This window comes from Apiospora marii (genome assembly GCF_038362585.1).
Source record: "Apiospora marii strain CBS 49790 chromosome Unknown utg000003l_segment0_segment0, whole genome shotgun sequence".
NCBI classification, from domain to species: Eukaryota; Fungi; Ascomycota; class Sordariomycetes; order Amphisphaeriales; family Apiosporaceae; genus Apiospora; species Apiospora marii.
The window spans coordinates 2151343-2172637 of record NW_027117374.1 but is presented as its reverse complement, the minus strand read 5'-3'; the positions used below and the strand labels follow the sequence as shown (position 1 = coordinate 2172637).

The 21295-nt window shown below is 55.5% G+C and overlaps 7 protein-coding genes across 7 annotated transcripts; 5 read left to right on the top strand and 2 right to left on the bottom strand.

Annotated features, from left to right (window-relative positions):
* Positions 1-1639: 1639 nt before the first annotated feature.
* PG985_004186 (E3 ubiquitin-protein ligase) lies at positions 1640-3513 on the top strand (the record flags this gene model as incomplete). The annotated part of the gene is given in 4 exon segments (XM_066823955.1): positions 1640-2891; positions 2939-3180; positions 3396-3472; positions 3483-3513. 4 exon segments carry the CDS (start codon positions 1640-1642, stop codon positions 3511-3513), a joined length of 1602 nt encoding a protein of 533 aa, XP_066687115.1.
* Positions 3514-3654: 141 nt separating this feature from the next.
* On the top strand, positions 3655-4062 carry PG985_004185 (uncharacterized protein; the record flags this gene model as incomplete). The annotated part of the gene is given in 2 exon segments (XM_066823954.1): positions 3655-3881; positions 3900-4062. 2 exon segments carry the CDS (start codon positions 3655-3657, stop codon positions 4060-4062), a joined length of 390 nt encoding a protein of 129 aa, XP_066687114.1.
* A 1558-nt stretch (positions 4063-5620) lies between these two features.
* PG985_004184 (glycoside hydrolase family 2 protein) lies at positions 5621-8263 on the top strand (the record flags this gene model as incomplete). The annotated part of the gene is made up of 1 exon (XM_066823953.1): positions 5621-8263. One exon carries the CDS (start codon positions 5621-5623, stop codon positions 8261-8263), a length of 2643 nt encoding a protein of 880 aa, XP_066687113.1.
* Positions 8264-8754: 491 nt separating this feature from the next.
* PG985_004183 (uncharacterized protein) lies at positions 8755-9213 on the bottom strand (the record flags this gene model as incomplete). The annotated part of the gene is made up of 2 exons (XM_066823952.1): positions 8755-9031; positions 9095-9213. 2 exons carry the CDS (start codon positions 9211-9213, stop codon positions 8755-8757), a joined length of 396 nt encoding a protein of 131 aa, XP_066687112.1.
* A 1237-nt stretch (positions 9214-10450) lies between these two features.
* On the top strand, positions 10451-15223 carry PG985_004182 (RhoGEF domain-containing protein; the record flags this gene model as incomplete). Its single annotated transcript, XM_066823951.1, has 2 exons — positions 10451-12725; positions 12786-15223. The coding sequence occupies 2 exons, from the start codon at positions 10451-10453 to the stop codon at positions 15221-15223; spliced, it is 4713 nt and encodes a 1570-aa protein (XP_066687111.1).
* A 1501-nt stretch (positions 15224-16724) lies between these two features.
* Positions 16725-17675, bottom strand: PG985_004181 (uncharacterized protein; the record flags this gene model as incomplete). Its single annotated transcript, XM_066823950.1, has 1 exon — positions 16725-17675. One exon carries the CDS (start codon positions 17673-17675, stop codon positions 16725-16727), a length of 951 nt encoding a protein of 316 aa, XP_066687110.1.
* A 1131-nt stretch (positions 17676-18806) lies between these two features.
* Positions 18807-21228, top strand: PG985_004180 (uncharacterized protein; the record flags this gene model as incomplete). Its single annotated transcript, XM_066823949.1, has 4 exons — positions 18807-18971; positions 19039-19449; positions 19519-19860; positions 19942-21228. 4 exons carry the CDS (start codon positions 18807-18809, stop codon positions 21226-21228), a joined length of 2205 nt encoding a protein of 734 aa, XP_066687109.1.
* Between the last annotated feature and the right edge of the window lie 67 nt (positions 21229-21295).

The window sequence follows — 21295 nt, the reverse complement described above, 5'->3', positions numbered from 1 at the left end:
TAATTAGCAGGTGCTAAAAACAACTTCAATTACTTAGGTAAACTTAGCATTGACAGAGTATACAACCGAATGGGAATGGGATAAATTAGGAGGTAGGCGTCCACTGTTGTGTATTCTGTGCCCTCATCATTTCCATGTTCCATTCTGGCGAGTATGGCTTGATGTCCTCTCAATTCACCATCAAACACCTGGAGCACAATGAACATAGTACTTGATTAAAATGGTTGGTTGATGGCGCTGGAGTGTGCCCGGTGTACGGATACATGCTGTGAGTATGTATACTGGAGAGGAAGGTAAGAAACCTAGAATCGACGAGTAACATCAAAGGCTTGCCTTGCAGGTGGACTACACTTTGGCCTGTCGCAAAAGGAAAGCAACCTATCTTATGGATAGCCCAGCGACACTCACTTTTGGGAACCTGCGATTTCTCAGTTTCCCGCATCTGGATGTTTGTCTCTTCGACAACAACAACAAAAACAACAATAATACCTACACTGCTGCTGCTGCTCGCAACTACTCGAGGGAGACAAGACCGCATCTTCCCTGGCCTCCAAGTTGCCCTTCGCTTGTTTCCCAATCAGACCCAGCTTCTTTCATTTCTACAGCTGGTTCCTCAGAGTAGACGCAAAACACGGCTAGCAACCTTGCTGTCTCCCCGCTCCCCTTCCTTTTTGGAGCCTTCGGTGCACTCACTTCACAACTTGTCCTTCAAATTGGTTCTCGACAAAAGAATATCGCACATTCAGCGCACCAAGCAACGCATCCCTTGGCAGACCACTTATTACTTGGTCGCCGTCACTTCAATTCACTCGCTCTCGCAAGTTTGCGCCAACCCAGTCCGATCCGATGCACAGTCATTTATTGCATTGGCATCCAACAATCCGGAACCAAGTGTGATGACTTGCACTCCCACCCAAGCTACTGGCGATTCCTGACCTCTTGGTAAGTCCAATTTCCTTGATCACTCCTCTCTATGCGTCTGGTCTATCCAAGTGCCATATATGGTTGGATATCCCCCGTTATCTTCGCAACTCGAAGCACTTGGGCATCCAATGCTCCATGATTGTGGTGTCGCTACTTTCGTCGACAAGGGCGACCCATATCAATGCGGCCCTATGACTTTGGGAGTGACTATCGTTCGATCCAGCCCAGTGCGTCTCTGGATTCGGTACTCGTTCAAACCTTCCACAACCCACCCCCTCTGTTGTCTCTCCGCGATTGGCCAGCTCCCCATAAGTAGGCATTGTGCCACCAATATCTCTGGCCCTGCTTTTGTGTACCGAATTGGCCTGTCCATGGTATTCTGAATCTCCCGGCTTACGACTAGTCGTGCTTCTGGACCAGCAACAATATTGGGCCGCGCATACAATTCGGCGGAAAGCCGGTGGTCGAGAGATCAGAACTTGGTCGTACGCTGGCCATAAGTGCGGCCGCTGTACCATTCGCCATTGCTACATTCACTTCCTCTGACATATGGCGCATGGGTTCTGTGCAATCATCTAACGTCCTGATACAGACAAATCCGTGGGAGCTGCTTGGGTGTCGTTGCGCTCCTGAGCTCGTGGCCGATCTCGGCGATCGTGGGACTCGTGTGACGATTTGAGGGGCTCACAAACCCAACGACTTGAACGTCGCAGACATGGGCGACCTCGTTGATGCTATGCCGGGGCTCCCGGCAGAAGTTATCGACCTCGTCGATTCCGAGTCGGAGGATGCTTCTAGAGATTCCAACATTGTTTCGATGCAGCAGAAGGAAACATGCCTGTCCCACGTTCTAAGCGTCTTTGAGGACATTTGCCCAACCCATCTGGCAGGACTTGCCGAAGTGCATAATCACAATGCTGAAGTCATTGTCGCCTTGATCGTTGATCAGCAAGAGAACGGCACTCCATACCCGAAGCGTGAGAACAACAAGAAACGGAAACGTGGAGAGAACAGTTCTCCCGTGGTTGAGGAAAGTGCAGCAATCAGAGCAAAATTGCATGACCCGGAGTACAGCAGAATCATGACTACGTCTCGGTACAAGGACATGGCTGTGACGCTGATCTCACAGGACTACCCAAAGGTGCCCAAGAATACGATCAAGAACCTCCTCGCGGAACATGGGTCTTCCGTTTTTCATACTTACACGACCATGGATGAAGCAGCGCGGAATTGGGATAATGCGGCGCCGCGATGGACTGAAAAGAAGACAGCGACCAAAATAGACGCTAAATACAGCCGGCAAAACATTGATGAACTGCTCCACGGGGACCTCTCAGCTGACGAAAAGGCGGCCCTGAAAGAGTTTGTGGCCGCAAGACGAATTCGGGAAGAGCATGATACAAAGGCAGCTGCAGAAGCGGAGGAAAACGCCAACAGGGACAGTGCCATCCTGAACGGACAGGTGGCTGAATGCGGATGTTGTCTCGACGACGTGCCCCTCAACCGCGTGGTGCAGTGCGATGGGGAGGAGGCTCATCCGTTCTGTAGGCCCTGTATGAGGAAACAAGCAGAGAGCCAGATAGGCTACCAAAAATACCAGCTCACTTGCATGTCTATGGACGGGTGCCAAGCTGGTTTCTCGGCGTCGCAGAGGCAAACGTTTCTTGACGAGAAATTGCAAGTTGCTTTGGACCGTATCGAGCAGCAAGCGATGCTTGAGATGGCAGGCATAGAAAGCCTTGAAACCTGCCCATTCTGCCCCTTCGCGATGGAATATCCACCAGTTGAGGAGAACAAGGAATTCCGGTGCGCAAATACAGACTGCGAGATTGTCAGTTGCCGATTATGCCGCAAGGTGACACACATCCCTAAAACTTGCGCTGAAGCTGCCGCCGAGGAAGGACACGAAGCGCGCCATACCATCGAGGAGGCCATGAGCGAGGCCATGATACGAAGATGCAATTCATGTAAGGGTTTCCCAGCATAGCTTCAACCGAAACTGACAAGATACTAGGCAAAAACCCCTTTATCAAGCAGGATGGATGCAACAAGATAACATGCACTCGATGCAGGACGATTCAGTGCTATGTCTGCCGCCAAACTGTCAAGGGCTACGACCATTTCAATGATGCTAGTCGTGGTGGGAAAGAAGGTCAATGCCCACTATTCGACGCGACGGAAGAGCGCCATGAAGCCGAAGTTCAACGCGCACAAGAGGAGATGAGAAAGAAGGTTGAGGAGGAGAACCCAGACCTGGTAATTTCTAGTATTCCTTAACCCCATCTGTCCGAATGAACCCTTACGTGGGATGGCACATCATGTACGTACGGGCCCAGTGGCCTTGCGGTTGTATCAAACACAAAGTAGCAAGCTCTCACGACTACTCCGAATGCTGTCCCCTCGAATCCTCGTTCATATGTAGAGTTTAGTGCCGAAAGAAACAGAAGCAAATGCTAACTGGTTGTGTACAGGAAAACACTGCGCTGGACATCAAAGTCTCGAACCAAGTCCAGGAAGACGACAAGAAGCGGAAAGAGAGAGATCCCCGGTATCACCAGGAAATGCGAGGCGGCCGTCATTGGCCTATGAACTTCTTGGTTGGGAATGCATTTGCGCCTCCTCCAGTGAATGCCGTACCACTGCGACCTGGCCAAGCTAATGCCCCAGGGCCGGATGCGCAAGCGAGACTGGCTAATCCTCCAAGACAAGAGGTGCAGATAGAACAGGAAGATGGCGGCCGTCAGCCGCAGCGGCTGGGGCACTTTCGTGCAATGCAAAGAGCGCAACAACAAATTGCGAAACAGTTGGACAATAGGAAGAGAGACCTGTTTGCACGCCTTGCAGAGCAGGGGCCGTTTGCCAGGCCAGCAATGCCTCAAGGCCGACAACCCGCAGATTATCAAGGCGGGATACCACGTCACGACTTGGCCCCAGTGCCTGCGGCCCATCAAAACAACGTGAACGCGCGTGCACAGCTGGGAAGACCACCACAACACCGGTATCGACCGAATGACAATCACAACAGCGAGGGCCCGAAAGCGGCTCTACGACCTCAGGGGAATGGTCGTGAGCAAGCCCAAGCCCGACCGCTGGTGTCTGCTGAGGCTCAACCGGGGCTCCGGCGTGACCTTGAACTAGCACAGAGACTGTTAGGTAACGACTACCAAGTAGCGGCTGCTGCTGATGGACGCCCTCCGAATCATATGTTACGACGGCGAGATATGAATCCCAATAATGTCGATCTACTACAGAATCGAGCTGCACGTCAAGAAGGGCCTCGCGACGCTTTTCTCCTTGGGGGAATGGACCCGGAAATATTCAACTTACTGAACGACCCTCCCCCCTTCATACCGAAACCTGAATTCCCTGTGATGCCCGAATTTTTGAACCCTCCGCCCGTGAACCCAGTGGCAGGGGTGAATCGGCTGCAAAGGGGCTGCCACGCTGCGTTACGGAATCCGGGGCAACCGGAAATGCGGCCAGGCCGACGATTTGGATCAATCAATCCGGCCAGACGGCAGGTGGCATCACAAGTAAGCCCTGGGCCAGCACCACAGGACGACAGGGCTTAGAAAGCATTTTCTGATGATATAATACACTCGCTGGAAATTGACGAAGGGGACGAAGGAGACGATGAGGGGGAAGGAGACCCGATAGAAGGAGATGCTTCACTCTCGCCTTGATGAAACTCGATATTCATATCTTCTTCACCTTGGACCCCTTTTCGGCAGGCGCACCTCACACGCTCGTGGTTCAAGCTTGCCGCACTTTTCACTTGTTGTGCAAGGCAATGGAACTTTTTATGGCAGAGGGGCAAGAATATGATACCCAGGGATGCAGCGTTTGTTCGCATTTACGTTTATAAGTGCAGCCTTGAGCTTAGCGCTTCGGTAGCACATATTTTCGTATCAAGTATGACAGCGAAATAAACAATTAGTTACGAGATGAATTGGATACCGATTCCGACATGGGGGATTGTAAATGTTGACCCCTCATGGACATCCATGACAGAGTTCCGAGGTCTTCGCTATACTAGCTGGACGTCTTTCGATCATTGACGTCAAGAGTGGATTTTTGTGCATTCTTGTATCTGAAAGAATACAATGGAATGGCTCGATCTCTGTTTGAATAACTCGTACGTCGATCAACGGAGGCGAAGGTTGGATTCGCGTATATCCCGCCGACCCCGCATATAGGCCTCTCCGCATGTTCGATAGCCCCTCCAATGACCGGCCTTCAGCTCCGCTTATAGAAGTCTATTTTGCATATATTGAAGGCAGCTTCGGAACAGGTGATGATCACAAGGTGTGTCTTCCTTGCTTTTATGGCCAGGTCGTCTATGTAGTTTCCCCCCCACACATCCTATGCCCGGTCCGCAACGGTCCGTCCAGTCTCTCTTCTGCAGCGCCAATATAGCCTATCCAGCCTCGACTCGTCGTCCCCTGCGCGTGATTCTTGGCCCACGTCTCTCTCCTCCGCGATGTTGCATCCATTGGTAAGGCGATATCCCGGCCCCTGCATCTCGGTGTAGCGCATTCCGCGAACAATCTTCCGCCTCGGCAAAACGGGTTGGATCCAAATGGGTTAGAATAGCTATAAGATAGACTGCGCGCTCCCAAATGTCATTGGTGCTTGTTTACTTGCACTACAAGAGTCGCGAAAGTGAGGGTGTATCATCTGTGCTTTTTGTCTTAATATGGCCAGAGTCTTCCACTTGACGTGTAGCGGTGGTACTGCCTACGGGCTTGCCCTGCTCTCACTGCTTTTACTGGCGGTGGGTGTGGCCGACGCAGATAGAACACGCCTCAGTCTCAACCAGGGCTGGCGTTTCTCACGTTTCGAGTCGGCGCCCGATGGCCTATCTTATGACACCTTGAAACCGTGGATTCTTCCCTCGGCCAACGACTTCATCAACAATGGCGATCATCACGAACGCCCTGGCGGAACGGCTCCCGGAAGCGATGTCGAGTACACGAAGTCCTCTTTTGATGACGGCGCTTGGGAGGCCGTGGACGTGCCGCACGACTGGGCCATCAAGGGGCCCTTCGGAGCCCCTGGCATCAGCGGCGGCATGGGTCGTCTTCCGTCCAACGGTATCGGCTGGTATCGGCGGACGGTATCCTTGGAGGAAGCGGACGTGGGCAAAACGATCTTTCTCGACATCGACGGCGCCATGTCGCATTCAGCGGTTTGGCTGAACGGCGAGCTCGTTGGGGGGTGGCCATTCGGCTACGCCTCGTTCCGGCTGGACCTGACGCCCCATCTGAAGGTCGGGGACGATAACCTGTTGGCTATCCGCTTGGAAAATAAGCTGGATTCGTCCCGTTGGTATCCCGGCGCGGGTATCTACCGGAACATCTGGCTCATCAAGGTCGATCCTGTCCACGTGGGCCAGTTCGGCACCTACGTTACGACCCCAGCCGTCTCGGCGCAGGCTGCCACAGTTCATCTGGCCGTCGACGTTGAGAACAAGGGAAACTCCAGCCAGGAGGTGGAAGTTGCGACAGAGGTTTTCGTTTATAACGCAGCCAGCAAACAGGCGACGGGAGACGCCGTAGCTACTTTCCCACTATCCACGATCCAAGTCGCGGCGGGTGCGAGACAGTCCGTCAATGAGTCGACAGAGGTTCAAAATCCTGCTCTGTGGGGACCTCTACCGACTCAGAAGCCTAACCAGTACGTAGCCGTAACGAGCGTATCGAAAGGAAACGGCACTGTAGTCGACAAATACCAGACTCCCTTCGGAATCCGTACAGTAGAATACAGCGCAAACGAGGGAGGCATCTTGGTGAACGGGGAGAAAGCCTACATCCAGGGAGTGTGCAACCACCACGACCTCGGTGCTCTTGGGGCAGCGTTTAACAACCGTGCGGCCCAGCGCCAGCTGGAGATGCTGCAGGATATGGGCGTCAACGCTCTACGGACGTCTCACAACCCGCCCGCGCCCGAGCTTATGGAATTGGCCGACAGCATGGGCATTCTCGTCTTCGACGAGCTGTTCGACGCCTGGGCGCAGGCCAAGGTCAAGAATGACTACAACACGCTCTTCGCCGACTGGCACGAGCCGGATCTGCGAGCCTTTGTCCGGCGCGACCGCAACCACCCGTCCGTCGTCGTCTGGAGCATCGGCAACGAGATCCCCGAGCAGACCAGTAGCGCGGGCGCACGCATCGCGACCGAGCTGATGACGCTCATGCATGAGGAGGACCCCACGCGGCCCGCGACGTCGGCCATGAACAACGCGGGGCCCAACACGGATTTTGCGAGGGCCCTCGACGTGGTGAGCCTCAACTACCAGGGCGAGGGCCACGGCGACTCGTGGCAGAGCACGTTCCCCGGCTTCCACAGCGCCTTCCCAGACAAGATGATCTGGACGAGCGAGAGCTCGTCGGTGCTGAGCACGCGCGGGACCTACATCTACCCCGTCGCTGGCAACAGCAGCGCCGTCGTCGGCCGGAACAACGCGGGGGCCAACTACACCTCGCTCGAGATAAGCGCCTACGAGCTGTACGGGCCCTCGTGGGGCGCGTCGCCCGACAAGGTCTTCGCCATGCAGGACCGCCATCCCTACGTGGCGGGCGAATTCGTCTGGACCGGGTTCGACTACATCGGCGAGCCGACCCCCTACGACGAGGAGCCGGACGCGCGCAGCTCCTACTTCGGCATCATCGACCTCGCGGGCTTCCGCAAGGACCGCTTCTACCTCTACCAGGCGCGCTGGCGGCCCGACGTCGCCCAGGCGCACATCCTGCCGCACTGGAGCTGGGGCGCCGAGCGCGAGGGCAAGGTGACGCCCGTCCACGTCTTCTCGTCCGGCGACGAGGCCGAGCTGTTCGTCAACGGCAAGTCAGCGGGGCGGGTTCCGCGAGACCCCAAGCAGGAGTACCGCTTCCGCTGGGACGACGTCGTCTACGCGCCCGGCGACCTGCGCGTCGTCGCCTACAAGGACGGCGCGCCCTGGGCCGAGGACACTAAGCGCACCGTGGGGGCCGCGGTCGGGCTCAACGTCACGGTCGACCGCGCGGCCATTGGGGCGACGGGCGAGGACCTGGCTTTCGTCTCGGTAGCCGTGGTGGACGCCAGAGGGGACGTGGTGCCCGAGGCGGCTAACGAGATTACCTTTTCGGTCGGGGGTAGCGGCAGTGGCGCTGGGGATATTGTGGCTACGGACAATGGGCAGCCGACCGACCAGACGCCGTTCCCTTCCAAAACTCGAAAGGCGTTTAGTGGGCTGGCCCTGGCTATCGTAAAGGGGAAAGCTGGGCAGGCAGGAGAGGTCGTGGTTGAGGCCAAGGCAGATGGGCTGGAAGGGGGTAGTGTGGTGATTCAGGTCGGTTAGGGGTTTTTGAGAGTTCTCAAGAAATTTTCAATATCGTTGAGGTGAAATGAAAAGGATTATCATGTCACGTCTTGGGCATCGAATGGCTGGCAGCAACCAGCATCTGTTCCCGGGATGGTAGGGATATTTGATAATCATATAGAATGGCGCCTCTAGTTGCAAGCTGTCGTGTGTCATTGGCTTAACTCTTCATAAGTCTCTATGTCTTGAAATCGAGCCGGACCATCGCTGGAAGTTGAGCGGCACTGTTTGGCAGCACAAGTCCCGGGCGAAGTATCTTGCGCAAAACAACTCTGGTACGGCGGCTTTTCTGTACCAATTGTTGAATCCTTGCAATCACATGAACGAGGGAGAGGTAACGCGTAGATCCATGGCATTGTGGCCAGGACAGTGATGGTCAAGAATCAAGATCGAGATGACATCTTGCACGCTAGGCAGCGATTGTCATGCATTAAACAGGTGGCGTTTCGAGACAGCAACAGCAGAAGCACTCATCTGGTCCTGGCAAATTTCTCGTGCCATTTCCCTCGCGCAACTGGCTTGGCGGTCTCTCCAGTAGTGTCGGGAACCAGTTCAACGCTGTCATGGATGGTGGAGATGGCTTTCAGCTCCGTTGCTGCGGGCTGGTCTGAGTCCTCGCCCGTTGAGGACGATGAAGGAGCAGGAGCCAGGAGAATCAGGGCATTGGAGGTGTTCTTCTGGCGGAGACCCCAGGTCTGGCTGCCGTGCTTGACCACGGCGGATGCGGTCGAGGACTCGAGCTTCAAGCTTTGCATTGAGGTCAATTTAAGGGACATCGTAGTGCGAGCACCAAACCGGGCTTGGACTTACACGGGTGGATCGTCCGATTCCAGTAGAGCCAGCAGCTCCGGTGGCAGCTCGAGGAGTTTGTAGCCTATGCCATCCGGGGCGTGGGTGAGCGGTGTTCCTGCATTCACTTGGCTGGACATGGCTCGCAACGGTCTTTCTGACGGGCTAATATCACAATGGCCACCCACCCGAGTATATGGGGTTTTATGTCGTGGTGTAGGTGAGCCCGGGTTGATTCCCGCTGTCTAAAAACAGTACCAATACCGAAGCGAGATCCCACAAAGCTCGGACAACTAGATGTTGGGGCCCCACAAGATACATGCAGACACGTACCTCTCAGGTGTTATCGGGATCCCGCTCAAAGAGCTATGTGCCCAAGAAGAGGGGTGGTGGTGGGCGTTGATGGTTCGGGGGAAAGCTGCCGGCTGCCACTCACTGGGCAACCGACTCGGACAAGATCGCGTTTGTCTCGTGGTTTGTGTAATGTTTCGTTTCGTCTTTGCTTTTTCCTGGAGCAAGCGAAAAACAACACCGAGTCTGTGGAAGCTTATTAAGAAAATAACAAAAAATTATCTACCGACACGGATGTTCCTTTGGGCCCTGCCTGGGTTCAATTGACATCAGTCAATCCCTCTCTTCCCCTCCCCCCCTCCTGGTTTGTACCTAACCTCTCCGAATGTCTTCACCGCTGCACTTGGAAGAAATTGCTCAATTTAGATGCCAAGCTAGATAACCCATTGCCTGTACGGATGGGCCTATTATCTACATGGCAAATGCAGTTGCTAAGAAATATTTGCTCCCGGTGAAAGGAAGCGCAGGCGACTGCAGGATTTCATGCATGTGTAGAGCGCTCCAACCCCATAAAAAGCATGTATGTAAACAATTCGATCCATCCCACATGCAGCTCTGGCTGAAGTCCCCCAGTAGCAACACGAAAAGCGGGCTTCCTCCAACCGGCGGCTTGTTTATTTGAGGCTGGCACCAATAACTACCCAATCCAGGACGGTGTAGAAATCCAGGCCCGTGCAAACCCAAGAGCTCATCTTTTTTGGCAAATACAATAGGCGCGACGTCAATCGCCGAATCCCTGCAGCTCAAACTGTCTCTGTCCTGTCTTGTCTTGTCGACTGGTTTCACTGCATCCCGCCAGGCTCAAGCCGACTCGTTGCTGCTGCTGCTGCTACTGCTGCTGCGTCTGCTGTTGTTTTTGTTCTCGTCGCTCGTTGCCGCGTGTAAACACCGCCCTTTCTTGGACCACACCACCACCAACCACGCATCGCATCGTTTCGTTACCTGCAACAGGAATTAACTGCTGATCTCCAGCACCATCCGAAAATAACATCCTGGCCAGCATGAACGAGGCCTGTTGAAGCGGCCATGGTTCGCGTCACCGAAGAGCTGGCGCTGTCGCCAGAACATGTCACTCTTTATCGTACAACCGACCCTTTGCTGGGCCACCTCCCAATCCTCATCTTCCACGGCCCCTCCACGACCGCCAATTACACCTTCAACAGCTCGCGCGTCCAAGTCCATATATACACTCTAGCAGGCTTCCAGTCCTTCCCTCGAGTCACGATATCGCCCAATTCGCCCTTCTACAATGTCGTCAACCATCTCCCGCGCGAGTTCCAGGTCGACGAGGTCTACCGCGCCCTCGCCTTTGGTCTGTACAAGTACTTCCACGAACTGCCCGAGGCTGTCAAGGGCCAGATCAGACAGCAATTTCCCACCACCAAGGGCCGCCGCCCAGGCTCGTCGCCGACGCTGTTTGGGGAGCAGCATGCCGCAGATATCGCCCAGAGCATGGTCAAGTCCGACGCTTCAGCAGAGGTCGTCCAAAAACTCCATATGGCACTGCAGACCCAGCATATCAGCAATGTCGACATTGACCTGATCCTGCCGCCCGGCTCCATCATCCCAATGCAGCCCGACGAGGAACTGGAGGAAGAGCCCGAGGACGAAGACGAGTTCATGGACCCTACTTTGCGCCAGTACGGCATGTACACCCCTTTGATCAAGCTGTTCGGGGAGCCTATATTCTTGCCCACGTCGAGGCTGAAACGCGCCCCTTCGAGACCGACGGCGCTCAACAGATCCAAGTCTTTCACAAAAGATCAGAAGGCCGAGCTACGGAGGAAACTGGCCGAGCTGATGGATACTGAAGAGCGCTACGTATTCAAGATGAACGAACTGGTCAAGCATATCGCCGACGAATATCGGCAGAAGGCCACCGTGAAGACCACAGGCAGCTTCAGTCCAACGAGCGAGGATGTAGAAAAGCTGTTTCCCCGATCGTCCGATCAGATCCTCCAGGTCAACACCAGTTTCATGCAAGAGTTGCGCAAGGTCATGGATGACACTGAGGAGGAGGCTATGAAAGACATAGAGTCTGGGACGACCACGCGAGTAGGTCTGGGAAACAGTGTCTTGGGCAAGTCGAAAGATCCTAGCGGTGCTATGGCCATGGCCAAGGTCATGATCGAGTGGTTCCCGCAATTCACGGACTGCTATCAAGACTACATTCGTGCAAGTCAGAATTTCCCACAGCTCATTACGGCCTTTATTGGCAACCAGTCAAGCTTTTCCCAACGAGTGGCGACCACGGGTGAGCAGCACCTTCGCTCGATTCTCATTGAGCCTGTTCAACGACTGCCACGATACAGCCTTGTTATCGATCAGATTGTCAATTGTCTACCGATGACACACCCGGCTCTGCAGCTCATGCTGAAAGCCCGAGACATCATCGCAAATATCTGCTCAATGGACGAGCCCCTGGCGGACAAACCGCAAATCACCACTCGATTGCGGAATATGATAGAGAGCTGGCCAGATGATCTGGAGCCCAAAGGAAGACTGATACTCGCTGTTGACTTTAACGAGTTGCCAGCTCCATATATGGCCGACGCGCCCATTGATATTGAAACTGGTGAACGAGCCGGGATTTTCTTGCTGTTCTCCGACTGTATTGTTATGGTCAAGAAGCTATATGGGGGAAACATGCATTCGCGGGACCTGCTACGGGAAATCGACAAACCTTCGGCACAGGGGCTGCTCATGTCCATGACTAATGCCGCGGGTGGCCAAGCATCATATGAGTTGGCATTTGCAGGGTGGCACGCTCTTGAGAATGTCCGTTTCACGGAATCGGTTGACGGACGACTTGTCTGGATGACTTCTACTAAAGAGATGAGTGGTGGCCATGCCGGGGAATACGTTTCTAACACCGCGATAACGTCGCGCTGTTTCCTTCTCCAAGAGGCATACGAGGGAAGGGCTACCAAATGGCTTGAGGACGTCGTCAAAGCCCGGGTAGAAGGCCGTTTTGGCGAAGCGGAAAGGGAAAACCCAAGCTGGACCCTTAGATCTGTACGAATGCCGGACACCGGTCTTGGCATCTTTGCTGCTGTGTTCCAAGAAGGGCTGGATCAACTGATCGAGGGGCGCAAGGAGCCTGCACCTATTCGAATCGTTGTGGATCACGAGAAAGGAACGAAGCAGTCGCCCATTGGACATTATGGCGTGGAAATTGTTTCCGACGTGAAGACTGGTGATATGCAACGCAAGATTGTTATCATTACAGTAGGACTGAGCGGCAAGAAGTCCACAGACGATGTTGCTCTTGAGGACTTTTTGCCTACTCTCGCCAGACGAGGTGAGTAAAATCCGGATCTTATCCGAAATCCATGCATGAACGAAGACTGATAACTCTCAGCCATCCAACTACTTAGCACACAGCACAATGTGTCCAATCCCGGACTGGCACCCGCACTTGTCAACTTTCACACTAAAATCCTGCGAGGCCTGAACCTCACCAATCGTGTCGAGAAGTCTCGCTCTTTCTTGGCAACCTCCCCCGTCAAGATGCTAACCAGTTTCTTGGGCGGCGGCAACAGTCAAGAAAACCTCAACTCTCCCAAACAACAAGCGCGCACACCTATAACGCCGCTCTACCCCCCGCCTTCTCTCAGCAGATCCAACAGCTCAGCCAAAGACGCGAATTCCCTATACGGGTCAGCTAGGAGCCGAGACAATATCAAACTGGGCACAGAGGACGACAGGCCTGAGAACCCTCTTGTCAGACTCGAGCAGACTTTTACTGGTTATATGGCTAGTCTCCATAGCCGGAAGGGTAACTTCATCGGTCGGTTGATACTGAACAGAAGCGCCGTCGACGAGCTGTCCGTCAATGACCTCTACAATAAGCTCATCGAGAGCCCCTTTGACATCGATACGAACTCGGACCTCACCACCGACGTAGTGTTTGTGGCCTTCGAGAAGTTCGTTAAAATTGCGTGGCGAGAGCAGATGGGCCCGATCATGTCAATGAAGGCTCTCGATGCGCTTCAAACGCGGGCGGCAAAAAGGCTCCCAGGCGATTTCGCAGACTTTGTACATTTTCTGTTCTCCGATATGGCTCCCCAAAATCGGCGGGCTTTCACTGCGCTGATCAAGCTCCTAGCGGACTTACTCGATGGCTGTGGCAACGACGGTGACCGCGGTGCTCTTACGCTAGCGTTTGCTGAGCTTCTCGTTGATGATGGCTCTGCCCACAACTACATCAACCTACTCGATCTGCTTGTAGACGACTGTGACCGGATCTTCGATATGGGGCCTACAGACTTTGGTCCTCTTCTTCTACAGGCCGGTTCAGCTTATGAGTCAATGAATTCGACTACTCGTAGTGTGAAGTCGCATACTGGCTCATTGACATCGAATGCCTCTTCTCTGCGCAGAAAGCTGGGTTTCGACACGCTCTTGCGCCAAAACTCCAAGACAGAAGCCGACACGCGGTCATCTGTTTGGCGCAGCTTAAGCAAGCATAACGGTACCAATGGTAGGCATCCCGCCACGGGAGAGAGCTCCAGCCTGTCCAGGGCTTCCATAGCCCGAGCTAAGTCGATTGATATGGGGACGCCGACTTTGCCGAACAAGCTACGGCGGCCTGGCTCCAGAGACAGGCCCCCAATCGCTGGTGCGTTCGATGACTCCTACGCTCGACCAACCAGCTCTCAAAGACTTGAAACGATCGGGGAGCCCGACAACGAAGATACGGCTGGCAAGACCCCCAGAAGGAAGCGGCGAAGTTCGCTGTCCGATCTCAAGTCTCTGATGGCTGCCGCGAGCCTCGAAGACGACGACGACGACGATCCTGAGCCAGAACTGCCACCAGCTCTGCAGCCTTTATCACGCATGAGAGAGACGTCTCAGAAATTCAATTCGGGGCCCGGGCTTGCTTCTCCATCTAACCGGATGCCGTCGCCAGGTAGCCGGATTCCTTCGCCGTCTAGTAGGGTTTTTATGAAGCCCGGGTCGGCCGGGTCGTCCAAGATACCTATGAGCCCGTTGATGTCGCCAACCAAATTGCCCGTGAGCCCCGCGACTAATGGGGCCCGCCCAAGGCCACAAAAGGAAAATCTTTCAGAGTCGGCCATTCAAACCTCCAAGAAGTCCTCGCCGCCCAGAGCAGGATCAGGAAAGAAGGCACATGCCCGAGGTTTATCTACATCCCAGATCCCGATGCTCAAGACGCCACGGGGTGGACCGCCTCTCGCCGACTCACCTCTTTCGCCTGACCGTCCCACGTCGAGTCCGACCAAGACCCACTCGGGCAAACTGCGGCTCCAGTCGCCACAGAAACTTCGGGAACGTCTCCAAACCGAGAAGCAAGCAGTCGAGTCGGTGGACGCAAGCTTGCAGTCCGAACTGTCAAGGATCACTGCGGATATGGCCCGCATGAACTCGTCGGTTCCTCGATCTGCAATGCAAGAGATCAAGTCGTTGACGGAAAGCATGGCCGCGCTGGAATCCACGATACCAAACATGGTTCAAGAGCTTACGAAGCAACATGAGCAGCTACAGCGAGACATGGACAACACTCTTCGGGCGACGGAAGTCAAGGTGCGGGAGATCGACCAGCTCTACAAGGAGAGCACGGCGGAGAACGAGCTTCTGTACGAGAAGTTCAACACGGAGCTTGCCAGGATTGTCCGGGCCCTCAAGGGCAAGAGCGGGGAAAAGGAGGAGATCATGACCAAGATGAAGGAGGCGACGGAGGAGACAGCACGGGTCAAGAAGGAGAATGCCAGGCTCAAGAGGGAGATGGCGAGCCTGCGCAGCATGATCAAGGGGGCGACGGCGGACGCCGCCTAGAAGGCCGGGTCACTGTTTAGGAGGTTGATTAAGCGGATGGCGTTCTGGTTGCTTTGGAGAATCGACAGCGCCATCAGGGCGGCTCAGTGGGCGTTGGATGGCGAGGCGTTCTGATTCGAAGCTGTTCAACAAAAAAGGGTGGTGGCTCCAGGCCTTGAGCGAGTAATGCAGGGTTGGGGGCAACCAATATCATGACTATGAATGAGTATGACCAGCCATGAAATGAACGATTATTGCGAATATCCTACTGTAGTATATCATTCCGTTAACCTGTACCATAACGACTCAGTATGCATGTAAAGCCGATGATGGCCAGCCTATTGGCCTCGCCCTTGGAGGCCATACTCTAACTAATGCAGACTACCTACCTAGTTACAGTATTCCCACTAGTGCGTGGTAGGCTAGCAGTAGCAGGTGACATACGATGATGATGATGATAATGGCTGGAACTTATTCCGGTGCCGTCCAACCTTCTGATGCAGCCTCATTCTCATCCCATGCTTCGACGGAGAAGCGCCAGTGGAGCCAAATTTTCCCCTCACTTGAGAGAGGTGTTGCCATGTTGGGCCATGACTTGCGTCTCATTGACATGGGACCAGCGTCATCGATTACCATGTGATGTTTCATATGAGGGGACATCCCTCGACAAAGCTGAGGAGCACTGCGGTAGAACCGCAGAAGCGACGGGAAGGCGGTGGGAGGATGAGGCCTCTCTATATAAGTCCCTCCCCGACTCGCGGACACCTTGATGGTCGAAAGTCTTCCTCTTCCTAAACCAACCCAGTCCAATCAAAACTTGCTCATCACCACTATACACAAAACTATAGCTCGCACGCAATCGCGCTCTCAACGCATACCCACTCACAAGCATTTCAACATGGGTTGCTCTTGCACCTCTTCGGGTTCCTGCTCTTGCGCCAGCTCCGGCACTTGCCAGTGCGGCAAGGAGTGCTCGTGCACCAACTGCCCTGTAAGTCCAAGTACACCTGCCGTTTTTGGCCTCTCTGGGAACCGAGGTGGCACGCTTATTGGAGGGACCGCTTGTTAACCCTGTCGATTTGCAGAAGCACTAAAAGTAGCCCACGATCAATCAAACCCACTCGAAGAGCATTGGTTTAGGTACTTGTTTGATGGTCGGCGGAAGGATTCACCTAGGGATGGAAGTCTTAGGGAGAATGGCAGACGTGTGATGTCAAATAGCTTGATCAAATCCTTTGAAATGAAATCGAGTCTCGTATGAACAGGTGGATGGCCAAACAATTCCTCGCTGTGATGCCAAACCTTGCGTGAAATCAACATGTGTCAATTCTGATCCGTCTATCTGATAAAATAGCTCCTAAGTAGTGACACCTCTACTCTAAAATCCCAAGTTCACACGCCAATCTGCGTGGAAGCGACAAGCCAACCAACAACGAAACCTCTCGCGAACCAGCCAACAATAACGCCTGAACACTCCGCTGTGCAACCTCATTATGCATTACTATCACTCTGAACGGCTTCCTCACAGGGACCCGAGGCGCTCGACGTCTCTGGATTCCCAGGTCATCTTGACGACGCTCCAGTAGTAGTGGGGGTCCTCGCGCACGTGGTTGCAGTGCGCCGTCTTCTTGTAGCGGACGACGAGGCTGGGGATCTTGAAGCGGCGGGCGCTCTCCTCGGCGTGCTCCTCGACGTCGCGCCACCAGATGAGGTCGTCGGCCTCGGAGAAGACGTACGACCGCGGCACCCCGACGCACGGCCAGAGCCCCTCGTCGTTGAGCGCCCGCCGCGTCTTGCTGATGGTGTTGTTCTCGTACCCCACGCACGCCGCGATGATGACCCACGCCACCGCCAGGATGATAAAGCCGATCGTCACCCCCAGCGACCGCACCAGGATGTTCTGCGGCAGCGACCGCTTGAACGCGTTGACGTTGCTCATGAACCGCGCCGTCCCCGGCGTGCTATCGAACACAAAGGCGCCCACGGGCAGCTGCCGCCGCGTCGCCGCCAGGTACGCCCGCGCCACGCACACGGCCTTGTTGGAGCCGCCCTCGGAGAAGGCGTGCAGCAGCAGGCTGGGCTGCTGCTGGCCCCCGTCGCCCTCGCCCGAGTAGCAGCTGCTGGTGCGGCCCTGGATGTAGCCCACGGCCGCCGTGAGGGCCGCCACCTTCTTCTCGGTCGACCAGAGCAGCAGGTCGTCCACCGTCGTCGTCACCACCATGATGGGCGTGTAGGGGTACATCTCGTTGTACACCTGCGTGTACTTGGCGATGTGCTTCGGCAGGGCGCCCGTCCACGAGGTGAGCAGGATCATGGCCGGCGTCCCCTGCCGGTTGAAGGGGAAGCCGGGGCCCGAGAAGGCGTTGAGCTGCTCCTTCTTGGAGAGCATGGGCATGTGCCGGTCTTGGACCCAGATGGACGGCGCGAGCCAGGTGAAGCCGGGTATGAACTTTTGCTCGGACGGATGGCCCATTGTGAAAGAAAGATCGACTACGCACCAAAGAGTAAGAGACGTAGCGATAATGGTTCTGTGCCACGAACGGAACGCTAGCGATCGCAAGATGGAAAAATATGAAAGTGATAAGCCAAGGCCAAGAGATTCTGGAAAATGGTCAGAGGAGGGATCTCATCCAAAAGCCGGTAAGATATGGTAATGGATGATGATGCATAGGGGGAGGAAGGGGCAGCTACCCTTCTGGGCGGGATAGGAGGCGTGCCCAGGTGGTTTTCTTAAAATAAATCAAACATATCCTAGATTATTTCCACAAGAAATTATGGGAAACGGTCAGTCGGTAGTCTGCCTCAAAGGGGGCAAAACTCCTAGCCAGTGCGTTCATGAACGACGTTCCCGAACCATGGCAGAGGTTGGCCGTAGGCTTGGACGTGTTTTCCATGTCTTACGAGAGCAGAGCGAGCCTGAGGATGAGACTGAAACCAAGGGCTACCCGTTAGGGGGCGGCGACTGGACACCCACGTTGGCGACGGTTGAAGCTTACCCAAGCCATCGGATACGCTGTCAATCAGACAACTCAGGGGGAAGAGAACCCACACGGGGGAGTCTAGAAGCCGAAACCCGGGCAGCCAATACAAATACGGCCCTTTTCAGTCATCTCTGGATTATGCAATGGACTAGAGACTGGTCTAATAACAGCAGAAATTGCAACTGGCTTGTCTACCTCTCGCCGTCGGCGCCACCTTTCCGCTAGGACATCGGCAGAACAAGCAATGGACAAGCAATGGCGCCCAGCGGTGATGATGTCGCTAAAGATCGAGATCCGACGCTTATCTCGTCGAAGACCCTGGGAATCTGCCACATGCCACAGTCGCAGATGAGTTGGCGCTTTGACACCGCCATGGGATACGAGGGCCATTCTCTCATTTTCTTCCGCTCGCTAGACCACATATTATTTGCCGGTTGGACTGTCGTTCTTTATGAGCAAAGGTGCCTAGCAAGTCTGGCTCACCTTTTGCTCTCCATTCCCTTCGTTCATTCCTTTGCTTGTCGTTCCTTGCCGCTGCTCTGGCCAAGGAGAGAGGCCGTTTGTCATTCGTTTTCTGTCCCTCGTCTTTTCGACGACCACGCTCATTTTTCTTTTGGACCAACATGGGGAAACCACAGGCATCGTCGATATCCTCCGTGGAACGGGGCACCGTTATCGCGGCCCCGGAATGGACGCCCCGGCGGCAGGAATGGGGTTGCATGATTTCGATTGCTATCGTCTCGGTCATGGTGGCTCTCGATGCTACGGTGCTCGTACCCGTGCTGCCAGTATGTACGAAAGCTATGATATACCTCACCTTTATCGTCACCAAACTGACACTTCTGAAAATTCTAGAGTCTAGCACTGGAGCTGGACGGCTCGACAATAGATGCGTTTTGGGCTGGTACCTCGTATCTGTTGGCCTGTGCCGTCTCCCAACCCTTCATAGCAGCGCTGTCCGACATCTTTGGCCGGAAAGAAATGCTCTTCTCCTCGGTCGTCTTCTTCACGGCGGGGACTGGGCTCTGCGCCCCCGTCGCCAAGGACTTTACTGTCTTCTTTGCCGGCCGCACTCTGCAGGGCATTGGAGGCGGCGGCATCATCACGATGGGTCAGGTCATTTATGCCGACATCGTCCCTCTGCGGCAGCGCCCAAAGTATTTCTCCATTGTTTTGGCTGCCTGGGCCATCGGGAGCGTCATCGGGCCCCTGGTCGGTGGTGTTTTTGTCGACAAGCTCACGTGGAAGTGGTGCTTTTATATCAACGTAAGCTTTCATGTTAGCAGAGATTTCGACTGGTCGAAACTGGCTAATCCTCCCATTCAACCCTGATAGTTCCCCTTTTGCCTCATCGGTCTCGTCACGGTGCCGATTTTCGTCAAGCTCAATGCGGAGAAGACTACCTTCAAGTCCAAGATGCAGCGCGTCGACTGGGTCGGCGGCTTCCTGTTCATCGGCGGCATGACTAGCTTCCTGATCGGCCTCTCCTGGGCCGGGGTCGAGTATGGCTGGTCCAGCAACCAGGTCATCGTCCCCATGGCCGTGGGCATGGCTTCCGTTTTTCTTACCATGATGTGGGAGGTGTACTGTGCTCGCGAACCCTTTCTGCGGCCGTCCATCTTCGGCTCTAGGTCCGCTATCGCGGCGTACACGTGCGCCTTTTCCCAAGGGTTTCTGGTATGTCTTCTGCTGCAAAAATACAGGCTTATTGCGCATTTCCAGTGGAGTTAAGACTAACCCTCTTATCATCTCTGGTAGCTCTTCTGCGCACTATATTACCTCCCATTCTATTTCATGGCAGTTCGTGCGACGACCCCAACACAGTCGGGTATCAACCTGCTCCCCATCTCCGGCTGCCTCGTACCCGGCAGCATCGTGGTCTCCATCCTCGCCTCGCGCCTCGGGCGTTTCCGCTGGGCCGTGTGGTCCGGGCTGGTCCTGACGGTCGCCGGCTGCTTCCTGCTGCAGAAGCTGGACGAGGACACGAGCACGGAGCTGTGGGTGGTCATCTTCGCCGTCTTCGGCGTGGGCAACGGCATGATGCTGACGAGCGTCAACGTGGCCATCCAGGCCATCTCGCGGACCGAGGACTGCGGGCGCGCGGCCGCCATGTACGCCTTCATGCGCACGCTGGGCATGTCCATCGGCGTGGCCGTGGGCGGCACCGTGTTCCAGAACTTCATGTCGGCCAAGCTCGACGACCTGCACTTGCCCGAGCGCATCGCCCACGAGGCCGAGGCCTTCGTCGCCGAGCTCGACCGCATGCCCCCGCAGAGCCCGACCCGCGTCGGCGCCATCCAGGCCTACATCCACGGCTTCCGCGGCGTCTTCTGGATCATGACGGCCATGGCCTGCGTCGGCCTGCTCGCCAGCTTCTTCATCCAGCACCACAGCATGGACCGAATCCTCGAGTCGCGCTTCGTCCTCGACGGCGGCGACGGCGCCGAGATGCGCCAGAACCTCGACGTCCTGGAGAAGCGACTGGAGCGCGCCTCCAAGCGCCTGAGCGCCCACCTCATGTCCATCGCCACCGCCCCCATCGACCGCTACAGTCGCCACCGCAGCACCACGGCCCTGTCGCAGCACTTTGGCGGCGGCAGCCGGGGTATGAGCAGCGTCGTCGTCGGCGACAGCGCTTCGGCCCGAGGCCTGCGGGCAGACGGCGACGGCGACGGCCGCCACGGTCGCAACAACGGTGCCGCCTCCTTCTACACGGCCTCGGTCTACAGCGAGGTGGTGCCGCTGGAGCCGATGCAGGGCACGGGCTTCGACGACCGCACGGGGCTCGACTCGCGGACCTCGGACCGCCGCAGCGGCAAGGTCATCCCCGTCGCCCGCACCATCGAGCAGGCCCCCGCCATCTCGTACTACTTCGCGGCCGGCGGCCGGCGGCTGCCCGTCCGCGTCGCGGCCAAGGACCCCCGCGAGCAGTACCTCTTGAACAACGGGCCGCAGGTCCCGCGGCCGGTCATCTCGCCGTCGCCGGGGACGCGGGACTCGGAACCCCGCGTCATCAGCCTGATTTTACAGCGTGATAAGTGTTGAAAAGGGGAGGGCCATGATGCACCCAAGTTCTTTGGTTTTGTATTTGGAAAGAAACAAGTAGAGTTGA